Source organism: Myotis myotis, unplaced genomic scaffold (genome assembly GCF_014108235.1).
Source record: "Myotis myotis isolate mMyoMyo1 unplaced genomic scaffold, mMyoMyo1.p scaffold_m19_p_7, whole genome shotgun sequence".
NCBI classification, from domain to species: Eukaryota; Metazoa; Chordata; class Mammalia; order Chiroptera; family Vespertilionidae; genus Myotis; species Myotis myotis.
In genome coordinates, this window is record NW_023416379.1 from 20,047,593 (window position 1) to 20,068,727 (window position 21,135).

Sequence of the window (21,135 nt, forward strand, 5' to 3'; positions counted from 1 at the left end):
CAAAGGCTAATATGGTGCCTCTTCTGCTAAGAGGAATATGTCTAAGTTTTTCAAGTTTTTCTCCATAATCTTTGCATTTACGTCCACAGTTTTGTTTTTTCAAAGAATCAACATTAGCATATGATTCTCCTTGATAGTTATTTTCGGAAGCACGTTTCCAAATTCTTGATATGGTCATTCTGTTGCACTTAAATTGTTTTGCGGCTAACGTAATTGCACCTTTCTGCAACTTTTCCTTTTTCTTTTGATGCATCAAGAACTGGACAATCGCAACTCGATCTTTGCTTGAGCACTCTCTTTTTTTCATCTTACTTTTACAATGGGTTGATATTCAACTGAAATAAAACAATTGATTTCAGTCAGCGGATGAAATTAGAAAAATAGTTATAATTCGTAATAATTAGATTAACCTAAAAATTGAAAGATGTGTCAAAACAAATGACAGATGTCATGAAACATTGATTTTGATTGAAGGCTTCGCGATTTTGCGCTACAACATAACTTAGAGCTGCATTCGCCAATAGTTCCCGTTTAAATATTCACTTGCTACTATTATTATGGGACAGAGGGAGTATATAATTACATATTGTTTTTGTGATTAATCACTATGCTTTAATTATGTTCAATTTGTAGCAATGAAATTGGGGGTCACCACAACATGAGGAACTGTATTAAAGGGTCGCGGCATTAGGAAGGTTGAGAACCACTGCTTTAGAGTGTATTTAGTTCAATATCTGGCTGTTGCTGGGACCCAAAAGAACTGATTGTTTTGTTATGTGTTTAGGTTTCTGATTTTCAAAATGGTAATTCCTAGAGTATTTCTAAGAAAACTCATTATCAGATTAATGAATTTCTCTTATATGTTGATTTACTAAGATGAACAATAGAGAACAGGTATAAGAAAAATATGATGGGAAGAAATCGCTCTCTTCACTTTCCTTTTTCTTAAAAAAAAAATGTAAACCAACAATTGGGAAAAGACCAATTATTGAGTCATACTGAAAAGAACACCTTGGTCTACCTCATGGCCTTGAAATGATCACAAACTATTAACAGAACATTATTCAGATTAGGTCTGGGAATTCCTGGGTTTGTTTTTTAAAAAGCTTTCATTTGTTTTTTTGTAAGAGACCTGATAAGGCAATAGGGTTAGTTATCAAAAAATGTAAATCAATCAATAAATGAAAAGAATGGACCTCAGTTTACCAAACGGAATTCTAAAGATAACAGCATTTACTCAGAAGCCAGGATTATGAAAGGAAAGAAGAAAATGAAAATGAGGAATAGAGATAAGGGGGAGAAGCTGGAGGCAAGGAAGTGGCGGGTGGGGGAGGCGGAATGTACAGTACTAGAATCAAAATTTAGAAATGAAAGCCAGGACTGTGACTAAGAATATATTCATCAGGCCCTAGCCAGTTTTGCTCAGTGGTTAGAGCATCAGCCTGCGAACTAAAAGGTCCTGGGTTTGATTCAGGTCAAGGACACATGCCTGGGTTGCGGGCACAATCCCCCCAGTAAGGGGTGTGCAGGAGTCAGCCAGTCAATGATTCTGTCTCATCACTGATGTTTCTATCTCTCCCTTTCCCTTCCTTTTTGAAATCAATAAAAATATATTTAAAAAAATAAAAAGCCCATAATGTGTATACTTAAAAACTATATATATACATATATATATACACACATACATGTGTATATATATATGTATATATGTATATACACACACACACACACACACACACACACATACATATATATAAAAGAATATATTCATCAGCAGTGCTATCATTACTGATGTTAAACTCATTAACCAGAAGAGTATGTCCATGTTTATAAATGAAGTGAAGAGTCTCTTGATCCATTGGGTGGTTCTGTGTTGCAATGGAAGTTACACAAATCTGTTGTACCATAGAGCTTTAGTCTGACTTAGGATGCCATTGCATGCGTTGATTACAGAGTAGACTATTTCTCCTTAATTGAAGCTCTTTTATCTAATAAGGTGGGGTTTTTTTTTTGAGCATTTGTTATGTTCCAGGCCCTTTTAAGATTAGACCAGAGCTTTATGTTGTGTGTAATTTTATGGAATTAAACTAGGTCAGTTACTAGATCATTTTGACTAGGATTGTTCAGGCACCAAAATCAGTTGAATTTTCCCCCCCATCTGTTAAACAGATTGAACCCTGAACTGTGAATTGAAATTCCTAAGTGGACACTCTGGTCTGGTTGTTAAATGATCTGAATAATTCACCCTATGGGTTTGTGGTCTTATTTAGTGGATTTGAGGCCTAGCTGTAAAATCTGTTGCTAAGGAGTTTAGCTACAAGTGGTTATCAAGATTAGCCTGAAGACATGACTTCTATGAGAAAAATAAAAATCTGGTCACATCTACTTCATTACTTGCAAAAGAGAAATCAAGTGTAAATCTTTTAATTTTAGCTCTATGTTCAATGAAAGTATGAAGCTGAATAAGAAAAAATATTACTACTCTTAGCATTTAAAATTTATGAAGTAAAATAGGAAAAAAGAATAAGATTCTACTTTTAGGTGTGTGTTTTAAATTTCAGTTCAGGCATATTTTGCATAAGCATTGAAATATCTGTGTCAGACAGGTTCTTGTTCTTTTAATGCCCTTTGAAATCCCTCTAATGGTATACAATTTCTATTATTATCCTGCTAGAGTAGTATGTTGATGATATGATAGTACGTTTCAGACTATTTCTGTTTCAAATTGAGGAATCTTCGTAGTTGTACATTGAAAATGAACTTCAAATAAAAGCATTGGATGAGAGTGTATTAAATATGCCATTGGCCTGTTTAATGTCAGTTTGTGATTTCATTTTCTATGTACTGTACTTTTTTTTTCTTGAAAGGCATTTTTCACTTTCTGTTCCTCCTTTAGAGGAAGTGTGTAGGTTAGGCCACAGAATCTCAAATAATTCATCCTTCGTACAGTAAACAAACGGAAGGGCATGAAGTTGAGATTTTGTAAAGATTGTCTTCAGTGACTAACCCTTTGCCTATAATCTCCATGGCAGAAAAGGTAACAAATCAGATACATAGAGTTATAAATAGGGTTGTTCTCATTAAAATATAATCACTAGATATGGCAAAGAAAGGTTTTTGAGAAAATATCAATAAGAAGGAGCCATCATAATAACTGACTCCTATTTAAAGGAAGCACAGATTATTTGCCACTTGGAGGTGTCTACTATTTAAGGATAGATGTAGACAGAAGACTCAGATTCTCAAGGGCTTGTTCTTGGCTCTTGATGGTACTAAGATTTCAGTCCTCATGTCTAAATGATCTAGAATTTGCCTACCTAAAATCTATGAAGTGGGGCCCTCGGGGCAGAATTTCACATCTCTCCACACAGATCTCAATTCCAGTATGTCTGCGATTCAGAGTTCTTATCAGTCAGGGTGAGTAGAATATCAAAGCTGGTATCTGTCATGCTTGATTTGAAAGGAAAATTTTTCTTTGTAGCAATGTGTGTTTGTTGAGAGATGCTTCAAGTGTGAGTTTAGATTTTTCTCTCATCCTATTGAATAAGCCTGTTTAAGAGATTTGAATTTAACTTCTTTTGATGTGTTCTCCAATGACACTTAAGTAAGTAGTGTTTTTGGAGCACTTAAATAAGAAGTGTTTTTGGAGCGGTAATGTTATGCTTCTGCCAAAGAGGTAAATAAATACTTAGCAGCTTAGTTGGTGGATAGAATTTTCACCGAAGAATAAGTGATAGATGGACAAATGAAGATTTTCTCCTGATTCTCCCTCTCTGCAGTCCTCCTTTGTAGGGAACTAGCCTTCCATTCCCCCCCCCCTTCTCTTTTATTTATTCATTTGAAACATTTTTTTGATGCTTTAGATATTCAGGAAGGATAAAGAAATGAGGTCTCTTTCCTCCAAAGCCTCTCAGATGATCATGATACGGTGTAATACATATTATAATGGGGTATAGAATCTCTCTTTGCAGCTCTTCTTTTCTGGCAATTCATGTACATGCATTCGAGTACTCATACAGAGAAAGACTCTTACTGGAGTCATTCTAGTCCCCTTTGGGGAGGTTCCATACCTTTCATCTCTTTTTTCCCCCGCTGACCTCTTGCTGTAATCTCCCACTGTGCTTTCTATTGGCCTCTGCTCCAGCTTTTTTAAAAGCAGGTTCTGGAACCAAAGTTGATAACGTGAGGAAGCTTTTATGCCTGCTCAGCAAAAATGTCACAGTAAGGTTATCAGTGGCCTAGTGTTGGGTTGTTATTCAGATATTATGTCTTCCTTCGTTTGTTTGGTTGTTAAAATGTTCTTTCTAAGAGCTTGGCAGAAATGAGTAGTTATTGACTTTACATCAGTTTTCCAAATTCATTTTGAAATTTTACATGCCTGTGAAATCCCAGAGTCTTACCGTCCTTCCCTTAACCCCCCTGCTTTTCCCTGCCTTCGTCTCTGGACTCCTGAGAAATCAAATGGGCTTGTGGTGCAGAGGTATTGGCCTTGGCACAGTCATCATTCCTCTGCTCTGGCTGCTTCCGATATCTGGTAAACCAGGGCTTGGAGGGAATGTGGACACTGGAGAGCAGCTTATTTCTTTGCTTCAGAATAACTGTAGCTATTGTGGACCGAGTGTCCACTATGTGCAAAGCACTCTAATGTGGATAATTTTTAAAAAATTAAATCTCTATGAAGTAGATATTCCTATTCCATTTTTCAGATGAAGGAGCTAAGTCTCAAAGAGAGGTTAGGGTGATGCACCTAGTAAATTGTCAGTCTTACGCGGTAGTTGTGAGCGTCAAATAAGCTGGTATTGGTGAGATCCTTTAATGACAAAATATGGAAGAAACCCTTCTGCTCCAGGATGTCTGTGCCCCTTTAATGTGTGTTAGGCTTATGGCCTTTGTCTGGCTATCCCTACGTGGTCTTACCTGTGGGTATGTGACTTCTTTCTTTACCGGCTGGTACCTCTCTGGTGTCAGGCAAAGGAGGCCATCGGGGAGTAAATTAAATAGAGTTAAATTAAATAGTCATAGACAGACCGTGGGCCATGTATTCCCCAGGATCACATATTTCTCTGCCTTGGACTTAAAGAACTACAGGCCCTGAGGTTATTCCCCAGTATTACACACTGCAGATCTCCACACTTGGATGCGGGCTGGGAGCTCGGCCAGAGGGGAGCATCCCTGGAGTTGAACGTGACCTGAAGGTGAATAAATTATCTCCTGTAAAACACTACCTACTTTTATGTTATTTTCTGAATGTTTTCTCCATAGCTCAGCACTTTCCAAAAGCGAGGTTGCATGGAACTCGATGTCCTGTGATGGTTGTCACAAAGCTAAGCGACTGTGGGAAACTGGCTTAGGTGGCAGCACTGCACAGCTGGCTGCATGGCTGCCGATGCGAGCTGTGCATCTCCCAGAGACCCCGAGGGGGTTTCAGATCCCTTTTACCTTAAAGCTTTTCATCATGGCATTAAATAAAAGGTCCCCTAAAAGGTAACTTTTGAGGAGCAGACTTTGTGATACGCTGCCCTAGCCTTTTCTCTCACCTTCATTAAATGCCCTAGCCTACAGTGTGTGGTTGGACTGGCGTGGGGTCCAGCCCTCTCCCCACAGGCAGATCCTGCTGCATTACTTCAGATGTCTTGTTCTAGTAGGAAAGCTAGCAGTCTTGTCTGGAGCCATGTAAATAAATATGAGTGGCGATTAGCAGAATATCCACTTTTATGAAGTGATGATGATATTGTGATGTAGATTTGAACACGGGGAGCCTACTACAAGAGATGCTATTGAAATAAAATGAAATGAAATGGGGGGAGAAGCTGCTGTCTAACCTTTTAAGGTCACGGAGCAGTTCTCATGAACTTGAATAATTGTTAAACCAGATAATTATAATAAAAAGTTAACATTTTATTGACTGCTTAGTATGTAATAGGCACCGGCTTATCTCATCGAATTGAATCCTCATCATTGCCCAATGAAGAAAAGTTTTGTAATTCTCCACACTTTACAGATCGAAACTTCAAGAGATTAATTGATCTGAAGTCACAGAGTAGGTCACTGTCAAACTTTGCAAAGCAAAATGAGCAGGCGCAAAGGAAGGACATATCTCGGGAAAGGGTGTGGGATGGAGGGAGGAACTTGTGAGCGTGTGGCAGGTTTGAGGCTGACCCATGAAGTATTTGATTTGCTCCTGTGAAGGATGACAAGGAGTGGAGGCAGTTTTATATGTCACATTAATAAGGGTGCAGGCTTTTGCCCAGCCTGTGTGGCTCAGAGGTTGAGTGTCGACTTACGAACCAGGAAGTCACTGTGTTATTCCCCATTAGGGCACATGCCTGGGTTGCGGGCTTGGTCCCCAGTGAGGGGCGTGCAGGAGGCAGCCGATTGATGTTTCAGTCTCATTGATGTTTCTACTCTCTCTCCCTTCCTCTCTCTCTAAAGTCAATAAAAACCATATTAAAAATATAAGGGTGCAGGCTTTTTAGGTGAGATTGCTGATGAATGACTTTTCGGACTTTAGAGTATATCACAATGTGCCAGATACAGCATTTGATTAGCAATGGATGAATTCCACAAGGTAAACCAAGAGCCAGTTGAGGGTATGAGAGTGGGCGTCAGAGCCACAGGGCGGCCTCCCCACAGTGGAGGTGACTTTTCTTGTTGCTGCATTATACCCTTCTGCATCGTTGTCATTGTTGTCTGCTTCCTGATAATGATCTTGGGGTTGGCATTCCCGACTCACTCTTAACAAAATGTACATTGCCCTCTTAACCAAAACCTGGTAGGTTTAGTCCATTGACACCAGACCCAGGTATGTCATCCTGTTGTCTGAATGACAGAATTTTAATCTGATTCTCAGGTGCTGCTTTTAAGGTGATATCTGTACCCATTTTACAACCACTTGTGGCCACATCTCTGTACCTTATTTTTTTCAGATGCACCTGTTAACTATAATACTATAAAATGCAACTCTCAAAAAGCAGTTGTAAAATAAAAACTATTTAACTGGTTTAGTGAATGTTAACTAGCTGTATGAAATATAATATCTGGAAACAATGGTTTGAGCAGTTAGTCCCCTTTCTTAGTAATCTTTAGTTCTCACCTTCTCTGCAGATCCAGGCTTTTGGTTTGTAGGCAAGGCCCATCTTTCACATTAGGTTCGAGCATCCTAGTTGGGGTTGCTTATCTTCCAGGCGACTGTCATCTCCTCTTCAGCTCAGCTCCAGGCAGGCTGTTCGTCTTGAATGTGCCGTTAGAGCTCAGCACGGCAGGAGTCGTGCCCTCACTGAGCCCCGTTTTATCCACTCATGACGGATGTGAGTGAAGGGATTGTATGAGGGGAGATTATGAAGGACACACAAACTCTGGTTATCTCTGGTCAGAATAGCGCAGTGGGCTCTTGGCGGTTGTGAGGGACATATCGCAAGACCATCGCCAATTCTCAACTTGAAAACACTCATTGTAGCACAAAATTCCTTCCTTCAGATGACTGAAGAGTAACTGAAAATGTAAATGATCTCTCTAGACCTTGACTACTTATCTCACTCGATGAGCAATTTTAGTACTGTCTGGAGCACTTATTGAAACAAGTTCACACATCCTTTCTACTTATTTCCTTTTGGAGCACTTGGTAGTTTTGTTCACACACATGTGTCTGAGTCATCATTGCATTTGACATTTCAGTCTTTAATTCATCTGAAACTTCAATTTTGTGGCCAGGACCTATCACTTTCAAAAACATTTCCATATTCCCCTTATTCTGTCATCAATGCTAGAATCAACTAGCAGTTAATTTTGTTTGTTTCATTTCTTAACAAGAAAAAAAGTTTTTATCACTTTATTGATAGTGGCCATAGCACGGAGACTAAGCACTCTGACTGAGGGCGAACCTGGACCTTGGCCGGCCCAGGCCACTTGCTCTTGCCTCTGAGCTGTGTGTGATGCAGAATCATGTCTCTGCAAAACGACAAATGACTCAATGTCCCTGGAACTTCACATGTCCTTCAGGAGTGGTAGAAACTATAAATGGTGGGCAAATGCCAAGGATCTGCTGTGTGTATTTTATTTTTCCCATACCTAAACTGTGGAGAACTGAACTCTGCCCTTCCTTTTCTTACTGATCTGTGGAGCTGATGCATTTGCATGTACAGTTGAATACTTACTAGCAAATTACCCAGGAGCTTTGGGGAAGGTGATTTCTCTTCCTGACTTCTGAGCTGTAGCTTCAGTTGTTGGCTTCAATAACAAACGTGGGAAGACATGCCTTTTATAACATAAACTGTTTTACATAAATATGAAGCAAGATTTTAAAACTTGTTTTTTAATTAAAAAAAAATTTTGTTTAACATTCAACAGATACAAAAGCATATACAGGGAGAAGGTTCCTCCCCATGACTGTCTTTCAGCAAACCATTGTTCCTTCCTGGAAGCAGCTAGTGTTACTGGTTTCCGACAATCCTTGCAGAGATCGCCTGTGCACATATAACCAGTACATATATTTATACATAACCCCTTGGTTTTATATACATGGTAGCATGTCGTTCCTGTATCTTGCACAGAATTACTAGTATTAAAGACATCTGGGAGCTCTTTCTTTATTGAATTTATTGGGGTGACATTGGTTTGCAAAACCATACAGGTTTCAAGTGTACAACTCAGCAAAACATCATCTGCACACAGCATTGTGCACCCATCACCCCAACACCCCAAGCAACGCCTCTTTCCATCCCCATTTCCCCTCCCTTAGCCCACCTGCACCTACTCCCCACCCCCTTTTCTCTCTTCTCTGTGTCTATGTGATATATATATCCTTAATCCCTTTACTTTCTTTCATCCAGTCCCCCAGAGCCCTCCCTCTGACAGCTGTCAGTCTGTTCCACATATCCATGCCTCTGTTTCTATTCTGTCTTGGAGATCTTTCTATTATCTTAATATAAAGAGCTGCCTCATTTTTTTTTTTTTTTTACAATGGCATTCTATACCACCAGAGGCCCAATGCATGAAACTCATGCAAGGGGCTCAGTCCTCACAGCCAGCGGCAGCTTGCCTCAGCCCTCACAGCCCCAGCTTCGTCCGGAAGGTTATCCGGAAGGTCGTTCGGCTGTCCAGTCTAATTAGCATATTATGCTTTTATTATTATAGATTGTATGGATGTACCACAGTTGGCTTTTATTAATGAACATTTTTTTTCTTTTTTGCTATATTCAAAAAAGAGTAACCTTTTACATTTTCCTTTTATAAATATGTGCAAGTATCTGTAGAATCATTTCTAGGACTAGGATCGCTGCGCTGTTGAATATGTTCTTGAAAGTTGGTCTCCATAGGGGTTGTTTCAATTTATAATGCTGCCATCAATGTATGAGAGGGCCTGCTTCCCCATCTTCTCATAACACAGGATTTTTGAATGTAAGATATTAACTAATTTCATCACCATCTAATGTTTCTTGATTACTAGTGGTATATGGTGGGTTGGAACTTCCAGAGATTTATTTGAGCAATTGAGGAAGTTAGTTCATCTGTTAAATACAGTATTCCAAGAGGGAGTCAAGTTGCACAGCTTTGGTTTGGAGACAGTGGGTGGTACAGGAGACAGATGCAGGAGGTAATTCTGAGAATAGTGTTGTATTGTTATTTAGTCTGTCCTCCAGGCCTTTTTGTTGCAGGCTCAAGGCAAGAAAATTGTAATAAAAATTAGTAAAAGCTAAAGTGAACTGTTTCACAAAAAGGGGGCTTTGGGCATGTAATACATTTGCGCAAGTGCCAGTAGTAATGACCTCCGCCTTCAATAAAGCCATCTCCTTAGTGAGGCATCCACAATGGACGCCGGTAGAAGCACACTGGATGTCAGTCCCCTTGATTTTAGCTCCTGTCAGCCATCACATGTATGTTGGTGGGAATCAAAAGCTGCATTGGTGCATTTGCTGGAGACCATTTGAATTTAGAAGAGATTAGGAGGCAACTGGTAGGTGTTGTCTGATAGCACAGAGGACCTGTCATGGTACACTTTTAAGGCACTTTCTTAGGAAGTCCCAGCACCATTAGCAAGAGATTTGGGATGGGATTTCTGCAGAATGAGAAACACTGATTGTGACTTGTATTGTGAGTAACTGCTACCTGCTTTTTCTGGCCCGTGGAATACAGGCTATTTATGGGATAGTGCCAGGTGATAATTAAAACATAAAGCAGCATTTCTAAATACTAAAACAAACAAACAAACAAAAAAACCTGCTTACCTCTTAGGAACATGGTTGGTTGGAGTGAAAGGACTTTGTATGTTTGTATGTTTGTATACACACACTTGTGGAGGATGAAAACTAGGGAAAAAGACGTAGGGTGGCATAGAAGTAGCTCCTGTTAAAATAATATTGGTTGTTGGCTATTCTGTGTGACTAAGAGATTGTGGAAAAACACCTCATCTATCCTAGCTATTCATACTAATTGTGATAGTGAAAGTAGCCAGTGGCTTCAAAATCAGACCATGGGAAAGACAACATACTAAATATTTTCATGCTACAGTACTTTGCACAAAATGTCCACAAACCTTAGAAAAAAACAATGGATGGAAACAGTTTTTTATAAATTCTAGATATGTGCCTTATGGGCAGAGCACACTGTGTAACATTACCAGTGTTTATAGAACAAAAACTTATTCTAAATATTTCCTAAAACATGTAATGCAGGTTTTGTACAGTATAAGCTTTTAGATTTCTTCTATTTTTTGTTCCTCTTCCTAGACACAGGATTTTGCTGTTGTGAATTTAATATACATAGGTTTTAAAGTTAGAAAAGATGAGAAATATACTTGTGTTTTATATGTGTGTTAATGCTATTTTGTCAATAGCATATATTTTTTTAAAGGGTATGTGTTGCACTGATACACATAATTCAAGAACTTGGGTGCTAGCAGACTGGCTGTGGATTTGCCATGTTCTAAGAAGTAACATAGGGGAAAGTCGGTTTCACCATATTCTCAGAGGGGACAGGATTCTTCAAAGGTCAGATAATGCTGGAGAAAAATAGGCTGGGGTGGAATCAGGCTGACCTGGGTTCAAGTCCTGGCTGTACCACCAACTATGGTTTTGGCTGAGTTAGTGAACCTTTCTGAGGCTCACTTTCTTCAATGTAGACTAGACGGATAATACAACCTAACTTTTTGTGGGAAATAAATGAATTAATGGATGTAAATTGCCTGTTGCTTTGAATCTTTTTCTGAAAGAATGTCAGAGGTTTAATTAATAAATTAGAAAGTATATGTATCATGTCTGGCATGGGCTATCTGGTGATTTGATGCTGTTAAAATTATAGAGAAAGAACAGTAAAACTTTTTTTAAAGGATCACTCAAGTTTTACCCAGTTTAGCCACCAGGGGGAAATTATTCTGTCACTTGACTGTCTGTCAGGAAGTTGCCATTCTTCTTCACTTAACGGAAGTCAGTTTTGTTCCTGATCTTTATCTGTTTAATGAGGTAGGAGTCATAGAGAATTTAAGTGCAGATTAATTCACTTAATTTTTTTGCTATTTATTTTTATTTTTGTTAACCCTCACCTGAGGATATTTTTCCCATTGATTTTTTTAAAGAGAGAGTGGAAGGGAGGTGTGTGGGGGGAGGTGGGGGAGAGAAATACCGATGTGAGAGAGACACATAGATTTGTTTCCTTCTGCACACACTCCAACAGGGGCTGGTGTTCGAACCTGAAACCCACATACAGGCCCTTGATCAAGAGTCAAACCCACAATCCTTCTATGCGCAGGTTGTTACTCTAACCATAGCGCCACACCGGTTAGGGCAATATTTTTGCTATTTCTTAGGTCAATTCAATTCTTTCATAGGCCTTTATATCCTAGTTCCTGTTTTGAGGATTAAGTTGTAATGATAGTAAAATCTGATGCTTCTGCAAATTTAGACTGTATAGATTTTGAAATGATCAGAAATAGACTTAATAATATATGTATAATATTTGACATATTCTAATTTAACAGAAAAAAAAGAAAAAAATTATTGAAACTAGTATATTCCAACAGAAGATAGCTATAATTCAAACAGACAAGTTTTTTTCCATTGACTATTTAAAAATGAATGTATATTATATATTCAAGTAGGCTGCACATAGAAGTATTTTTATTATAAAAAAATTCAAGCATACATAAAACTAAGATGTATCATAAACCATCATAGATCCTTCACACATAGTGACCATTACCAATATGTTGCCAATCTCGTTTCATTATGTCATTGATTAATTTACAGCAAATTCCTCAAATTACATAATTTTATCTGTCAATTTCACTTTGTGTCTCTGAAATACAACAAAGAACTCCCCTTTAAAAAATATACACTGTCACCTGGCCAGTGTGCCTCAGTGGTTGAGCATTGACCTATGAACCAGGAGGTCACGGTTCGATCCGGGCACATGCCCGGGTTGTGGACTTGATCCCCCGTGGTGGGGGGCTGTGTGCAGGCGGCGGCCAGTCAATGATTCTACCTCATCATTGATGTTTCTGTCTCTCCCTCTCCCTTCCTCCCTGAAATCAATAAAATAGTGTGCAATACTTAAAAAAAATAAACACTGTCATTATTCCTCTGAAAAAGCAATAGCATTTGTCTAATGTCATCAAATAGCCACCTGGCATTCATGTTTCCTCCTCTCCTTATAATCTTATTTTTTGAAAAATAGTTGACATCAGGGCTCAAACAATATCTATGATTTATGATATTGTTGCTAATATGTCTCCTAAATTTCTTTTCATCTAAATTTCAGATTTCCTCTTTCAAATATTTTGTTCACTTCTTGCCAGTTTGTTTGTGGAATAAAACAAGTTTTTATCCTATATGGTAGAATAATTTAAAATCTCAAAGTGCCATTATTTGTGTAGGTTACAGTTACCGATATTTACTGTATTACAAATTAAAATACATAATTTAAATTTTACTTATTTAAAAATAACAATAGTAAACCCATTACATTAGTGTATGTAAGCACAGTTTTAACGAAACAAACATAGTTTCAAAACTAAAAGCATACTAAATAAGTACTGCTGTTTTACATTTCTGTAAGTCTCTTTAATGTCCGGCTTGATAGAAGATAGATGGGTTCTGATATTTGCTTCTGCATTCAATCTATTGCAGTATGTTGTTTTGGTTGACATTTATGGGGTTGGAAAAGGGAGGTGTATTTGCAGTATTTTCAGTGAGTGGTGGATATTCTTCTTTGACACTACACCAAAACTTGACAAGTGGTAGCTCCTTTTCTTTTTTTAATCCTCACTCTAGGATATGTTTCGGGAGAGCAAGGGAGGGGGCGGGGAGAAAAAGAGAGAGAGATTAGGAGAGAAACATTGATCAGTTACCTCCTATGTGTGCCCTGACCGGGGTTCAGACCCACAACCTCCAGCCTTTTGGTGCACGGGATGGCGCTCCAACCATTCAGGCCACCCTGCCAGGGCAACAAGTGGTAGTTTCTTAAATGTCTGCTGTAATGTGCAGTTTGAAGCTCTGTTGATCAGCTTTTAATACTTTGTAACTTTAGAATCTATTGGTCTACCATGCACTTTGAATGGATTCTTTACCCATGCATAATTGTGTAACATTAAGCACTGGTCATTTGGAAAATAACTGCTTCGCCACGTTGTGCAGAACTTCCAATTGTTGACAGCATTTTATTGTGAAATATTTTAAAATCGTATTCATGACTGTCACCACCCATCTCCTTAGAGAAGTCTTTAGCTGTTGGGAAGTTTCAAGCTCTTGGTGGTGGATACCAGTTTTTCAAAAATTCTCATTTTCCCCTGAATGCTCAAATTGTATCATTAGCTACAAACGCTGTCAGCATTTTTCTTGATGTGACAGGCTCACTTCATTTATTTTTGACAAAACATTTGCCAAATACTCAAACCTGAATAAACATAGTTTTGGAAATAAAAAAAAAATGGCTCCCTTTCCATGAAAAACAAAACAGCTTATTCAGCTTGTATCTCCAGCAGTTCACCAGCTCCTTTTCCTTGAGGCACCCACAGTACTTTGGCACGCCCACCCACTCTATGGTACTTACTTTATCACCACACAGAACATTAAAAGATGTATATTCAGGCGTCGAGACAAATATTTAATCAAGGATGGTCTTTAGTGAAACTGACCTTTGTTTACTGTGAATGCAGGATGGTGAAGAAATCAGTGGCAGCAGCTCTGCCCACTCATGCTTTTGTTCCATGAGTGCAAATGTCAACAGAGTGAGGGGGGCAATAACGGCTTAGTATTTTTATGAAAACAGTTTTGACTTCTTGGACCTTTGGAAAGGGTCTCAGGGCCCCCCAGGGTCTGTGGCCTGTGCTTTTGAGAAATGTTACTAAAGAGTTTCTGACAGTCCAAATTTTGCTTCTGATATTTTTGTGGTGTGATTTAATGTGTTCCTTTGTTCCTGGTATTTTCTGTAAATAAACTTGATCAGATTAGGTTCGATTTTGTTTTTTTCCTGGCAACACTCCTTCATATATGGTTGTTTCTTAGAGCCATTAATTTATTACGTGTTGCAAATGGTTATGTTTCAGTTCTCCTGCTGATCAACAAAGGAATGTCAGAACTTTATTTCTGCTATAGCTTACCATGGATTACCTTTGTTTATTAGCAGGAATTCTTTCTAAAGGAAAATTTCCCCTCACCCAACTATTTGTTATCCTGAGATATAGTTTGCATGGGTCTCATGATACAGGCAGGGTCAATCCTTGTTTATTTTCCCAAATACATAGTGACTTGGTTACCATATATCCTCCCCAAAGGTGGCCAATAAAGTGTTCTAGGTTTGTTTTTTGTTTGGTTTTGAATATCATTATGAACTCGTGGATTTAAACTTATTTGACGCGTTACAATTCAACGCAGCTAGAATCCTTTCTTGGGCCTGCAGGAGCCTCTTCAGTTGCTTCTGAGTTCTTTCGATCTGATCTCTGTTGTCCTTGATAGTTTAATTGTTTTTTTTGTTTGACATGTTCCAGGCTCATCTTGCACATTTTCTGCCAGAAATCACCTCCTTCTCCAGGAAGACCTCCCAGAAGTGGTATTTAGAGACCACAGTCAGAGCTCTGGGCTGCTCATTACTGTTGATGAGTGATTGTTTCTAGACTTTTTCAGTGGACAAAGCTAGAAAAATGCATATTTTTAAAAGATAAAATGCATCACAAACTCATGCTGACACTATTATTCAAATTTAGGACTCATTGATCTTTCCCATTGCTTGCCAATGACCTCAACATAACTTGTTTTATCCCATACTACACAGAAAACAGTCTCAAAGAACAACATAATGCTGCCAATAACTATGATTATGAAAAAGTTAGTTTTGCAGCTTTTTAAAAAATGAAAAGTAAGTATTATCATAGTTTAGCTAACTGAATTGGTTACCTTAACACAGCGTGTTATTATTGGTGTTTACTGTACATGTTGAGACTTTTTTTTTCTATTTCTGGGAACATCAAATTGGCAGATATTTCACCTGTATTAAATAAATCAATTTATTGAAAGAATCAGTCATATTGATTCTTTCATTCCTTGCTTTTTTATTATCTAAATGGTTCCTTTTTGTTTATTAACATTTTCTATTCTTTATTCATACCTACTCTCTTTTCAATGTTTCAAAACAAAAAACTATTTAGAGGGCAAGGAATTACGCCCATATGGCATCATGATTCTTTGGGGTTTTGTTGTTTGTTTTTTTCCCCCAAAATATATTTTTATTGATTTCAGAGAGGGAGGGAGAGGGAAAGAGAGAGATAGAAACATCAGTGATGAGAGAGAATTATTGATTGGCTTCCTCCTGCACGCCCACTCCTGGGGATGGAGCCCACAACCCGGTTATGTGCCCTTGACCAGAATTGAACCTGGGGCCCTTCAGTCCCCAGGCCAATGCTCTGTCCACTTAGCCAAACTGGCTAGGGCATGATTCTTTGTTTTAAGTGAGTTTGCTATGAAACAATGAATTTCTTTTTAAGAATAGAAATGTTTTTAGCCAAAACCGGTTTGGCTCAGTGGATGGAGCGTCAGCCTGCGGACTGAAGGGTCCCGGGTTCGGTTCCGGTCAGGGGCATGTATCTGGGTTGCGGGAACATCCCAGTAGGAGATGTGCAGGAGGCAGCTGATCGATGTTTCTCTCTCATCGATGTTTCTAGCTCTCTATCTCTCTCCTTTCCTCTCTGTAAAAAATCAATAAAATATGTTTAAAAAAAATAGAAATGTTTACTGTGACACTTTATAACTTAGAAATTTTATTACTATTTTTTTGCTATTACTTACCATGGATTACATTATACAATAGTGTTGATATTTTCTGAAGCAGTTATTTCTTAATCTGTGGATATGAGATATTATGATCAAGAAAATTATGTAAATAAGGGAAACTAAAGTGATGACCACTGAAATAAAAACTGATTTGTATGTGGAATTCTTTTTTTTTTTTTTTGCCTACAGGTTAAAAAAAATAAATCATGACTGAATCTGCCTCTAGCACAAGTGGTCAAGAGTTTGATGTATTCAGTGTTATGGACTGGAAAGATGGAGTAGGCACATTGCCAGGAAGTGACTTAAAGGTAAGCTCTCTTTATTACGTACAATTTTATGTAATGATAAAAATTAAATCTGAATATATACGCAAACTAAGAATTAAAAACATTAAGCACAGTGTTTTATATGATACTTAGACCTCTACAGTAAACTCTCAAGACAGCTGGACATGCTTGTGGTTTGGCAGAGGCCTTTGTCACTTGGGGTAGAGACTAAGGAATGTTTCGGCAGCATGTGCTCACTTTGCAGAGAGTGAGTTACAGCTTCGAGGAGGATCATCTCAGGTTTGACTCTCTCATTATGACCAATAAATGTGGCAGTAGTAGGTTAGAAAACCTGGCTTATATTTTGTAGTAATGGGCTTTATAAATTTAAGTAACCACACTCCCTGGGCCCTAGTGTTCTCATTTAAAAACTGGATAATGTTAAAATATTGAATAAACAGAATGATTTACCTCCCTTAAATTATTTATACTGTAAATATGGATTTTATATAATCACTTGTTCAAAATTACTGATTCTCCCTGTACACCAGGCTGCTTTTGTATGGATGAGAACTCTCTTCAGAGAGTGATTCCTTCATGTGCTCCTTTTCTAGGTGCTCACCATGCCCCTTTCCCCCAGACCCCTAAAGCCCTCTCAGGGACCACATCTGCTGCCCCATGAAACATGGTTACACAAGCCACCTGAGAAGTCAGCCGCCCTCACCTCTCATTTCAAATTTGCTTTTGCTCTGATCCTATCTCTGGGACCTTGAACCTGTCTGTGGCCTTTTGGACTTTGTGTCTGTACTTGGTCACTCAGATGTTTGAACTTCCAGTCTCCCTAACAGGCTATTAGCTGGCTTACCTCTCCAATGCTTGGAGTTCTGTACTGTCTTGAATAGAATTTCCTGCCCCCTAATATTGGCTTCTTATAATCCAATCCCTTTTCGCTGCCAAACCTGCCCTAGTTCATTCTCAGTGGTGAGATTTAGATCTGTTATTTAAGGAAACATACTTAGATTTTAGTTGGGTTAGGTTTAAAGAAATAAGTGCAGTGTGCCAATGTACCTTTCTGAGTTTAACTGAACAGAAATACACGAGTGAGGTTTAGTGACATCTGAAGAGGAGATTTGGTTTTAGTTTTAGGCTGTGTGACCTTGAACAAGTTGGTTGGTCTTTTTGGGCCAGTTTCCTTTTTGGTAAAATAAGGAATTAAATAAACACTAAAAATTTTATCTGCTCTTAACATTATTCAACTGTTCATCTGGATTAGATACATTGGAAGTAGATACTGGGATTTTTGAGAAAGAAGGAACGGTGTCTCAGACTCTGAAAACATCAGCCACATATTAGCTACCTGAACCTTGTCAAGTTATTTAAAGTCCTGTTTCCGAATCTTTATCTGTGAAATGGAAATAGGGAATCTATGTCTTAAGGTGGTTATGAGGTGGTTGAAAAAAATATCTATAATAATAAAAGTGTAATATGCTAATTAGACCGGACAGCCGAAGGACCTTCTGGACGTCATTCTGGACGTCCTTCCAGATGAAGCCGTGGCAGTGGGGGCCGAGGCAAAGGTGGTTGGGGTGATGAGGCAGGCAGGCAAGTAGTTAGGGGTGATGAGGCAGGCAGGCAGGTGAGTGGTGAGGAGCCAGGGGTCCCAGGTTGTGAGAGGGTGCAGGCCCCCCTCCTGAGGGACCCCCTCCTCTTGTGCACAAATTTCGTGCACTGGGCCTCTAGTGTATATAGAAAAGACTTAAATTGTAGCTATTCAGGCATTGTGATATGTTGTGTAGCTGCTCCCCTCCCTTTTTCATTGCTGCATCCTCTTGTACATTTTAATCCCTTCTGAGTAGCTTTTTTGGGTATCAGATAGATGACAAAATTTGTAACTTTTGTTTGGTTAGTTTTAACAATTGAGTATAATTTCCATCCCTAAGAAATTTAGATTGCCCGAGGTTTTCTAAGCAATGGATTTTAGGAATAGTAAATAACCCATTACTTTTATTAAAGCAAGCAGATAATTACCCCATTTAGTGGGTTTTATAATCTGGGTTATTTGATTTTACTTTTAGGCTCACCTAATTGGACAGTTGTCATGTATTCAGTTCACTTCATGCAGTATGGATAGTTTGATGTCCATTAAAAAAATAATTTAAAAACTGATTTTCTACCTTTCTACCCTTTTCATCTAAGGAGATTCAGAGGCTAGCCAATCGATTATGTTGCTTAGGATTTGTAATTCACTTGCTCGTTCTATTAAAATTCGAGTTGCTTAAGAGATCTGATTGAGAAATTAATTTTTCACAAACGTAAGATATTAGAAAGAACTTTGAATAAATCACGAAATTTACTCTCTCACATCATGCTTTGCCTGTTTGAAACCTTAGCATTGCTTAATGTGTTCTTTTAAAATGTAAATTAGTATTTGTAGATTAATATCTCAGGGCCAGCCCTGAGAACAGGCAGGTAGTGAGTGGTATGGGAAGATGTATAGTAGGGCTCCCTTTCCCTAAAGCAATTTCTCTACCTGAGCTTCTCATGCTGTCTGAAATTTATCCACAGAGAATTATTCCTCTGGGCCGTACGGATTTAGTCTTTCAGAGTCTCTGAGTAACATGCAGATACACTCCTGAGAGCAATAGCATCTTATCTAGGAAGAAAAGTTGCCATTTAACTGAGAGCAGGACCTTGCAGCAGCAATGCAGAAGCCCAACTGGAAAACTCCCCGCACTCCTGGTGCACAGTTGGCCTTGCGTTGGTTAGTGTGCAGACCAGTTTAGTTAGCAAATATCCTTGCCCTTAAAGCAGATTGGTAAGTAGAACTCAGATTTCAGCATTAAAAGTCATAAAACAAAAATAGGAATCTCAGGAGTGTCTTTTAATGATCTGTCATTTAATATAGGCAAAAGTGGGCAAAGACCCTTTGCCTTAACAAGCAAAATAGAGACTTGAATCAATTAAAGGCAATTCAAGCCAAGGCAAATAAACAGAACCTTTGCTACTCTTTATATATTTTAGAAGTAATTGTTTCTGATTGACCTGGATATATCATACCCACTTACAGAAAATGTTCAGCGTCACCTGATGTGCTCGATTTGCTTTAATAAAGCGTTTTGTAAAGTTTTATAATTTTGATATTCTTGGTTAGAATGGAATGACTATTTTCACATTGCTTTTTAGACTTCTAGGTTAAAAGAAATAATAACTTCAAAAAACAAAAAAGAAATAAAATTGGTTATTTCAAGTTTTCATGATTCTAAAACTATTCATTAACAACTTCCAAACCTGTTTTGTTGGGGAGATGTCAGTCTCTCTGGAATTCTGCCTGTGGAGCCCAGTCCTGTTAACAGCACCTAACAAGCTGTGTGGTCCAACACTTTCTACAGCAATAGTAATATTGTAGAAGACACGGTAAATCCAAATTGAGAAGCCAGAAAAAAAAAATGATTCCTGTGTCTTTGCATATGATAAAATACATTAAGGACACTTTGAGGTTAATTTTTGAGATAAAGTAACTGGTTACAGTAGATGTTCTTTACTCTTCAGGGTTATAGGATGCCTCTGAAAATACGATGAATCTTATGAGCCCTATCCCCAGAAAAGTATATATGTGTCAATCTCCTAATTATGCATATATTTCATTGGACTCATTGACCCCTAAAGCCCATCCATCCATGGATCCCTAGCTCACAGGAGTCAACTGTTTCCCTAAATGCCATTGCATCTTTACTGTGCTTAAACTATAGGTCAGTTATAGGCATTAAATGTTAGGAGAAGGAAAAGATTATTGGGGTTAAATGTTGTATTGTGGGATTATTACCTTTTAACTTTGAAAGTATTTGAGCCTAAAGCTTCCAGGGGTCATAAGTCTGAATTTCTATTTGAAGACTCCACTTAGTGGTGCTCTTGTTCTAGGTGTGTGAATTGCAGGGTGGTTTGTAGTTTAGCAGCAATTTGGAAATTTACGCCCCAGGAGACTTTCTTTGTAATGTAAATGTTTGGTGCTATTTCTCCCATTTTGTAACTGTCCGATAAATATAAATTAACATCAACACATAATAAAAGTGAAAATTGCTTTCCTGGATTGAATTATAAGGTTTATGCCTGTTTTGTGTGTGTTTGTGTGTGTGTGTGTGTTTTAAATTTTTTCATTAGAATTGATATTCTATCATATTCTGTAATATCACTAATTAATAGTCATTATAAGGCTTGTTTTTTCTACTCTTGCCCAGTAGATGGTACTGTCAGCTTTATTTTTGAAATATTCTGTTTTTAGACTTGATCATTTTAAAATTAATTTCCCCCAAAAAAGTAAAGTTATTTTTAGGTCTTTTTCATCCAGTTAACTTTTTGGGATTTCTTAGACTGGCATTTGTAGATGAACGCACCACCTAGAGTATGCACGTTATCTAGAAATTTGTGTCTGAAGTACGTGGCAGGGAGAAGACCACTTTCACTTTCCTAAACTGTTTCAACTTGTTCAGCCTGGAAAGCATGTAATGATTGCGGACTGTGTGCAGAAAGTAATCTAAGGTGCTATCTTCACCTGGTGGAAGGAATAAGATTTTTCTGACTTGAGTCTGAATCTAGTTTGGCAAAATACACACTCT

The 21,135-nt window shown here is 38.2% G+C and overlaps 1 protein-coding gene across 11 annotated transcripts in view; it reads left to right on the plus strand.

Moving 5' to 3' along the window:
• The window catches only part of L3MBTL3 (L3MBTL histone methyl-lysine binding protein 3), an 87,331-nt gene that overhangs the window by 10,923 nt on the left and 55,273 nt on the right, over positions 1–21,135 (plus strand). For 10 of the 11 annotated variants that reach the window (XM_036316955.1, XM_036316959.1, XM_036316946.1 and 7 more), the window contains exon 3: positions 16,446–16,564. In XM_036316955.1, the coding sequence (XP_036172848.1) occupies positions 16,463–16,564 (102 nt within the window). In that variant the 5' untranslated portion in view covers positions 16,446–16,462. Of the gene's footprint in view, positions 1–14,844; positions 15,346–16,445; positions 16,565–21,135 lie in introns of those variants that run through there. The other variant, XM_036316950.1, reaches the window with a different exon arrangement.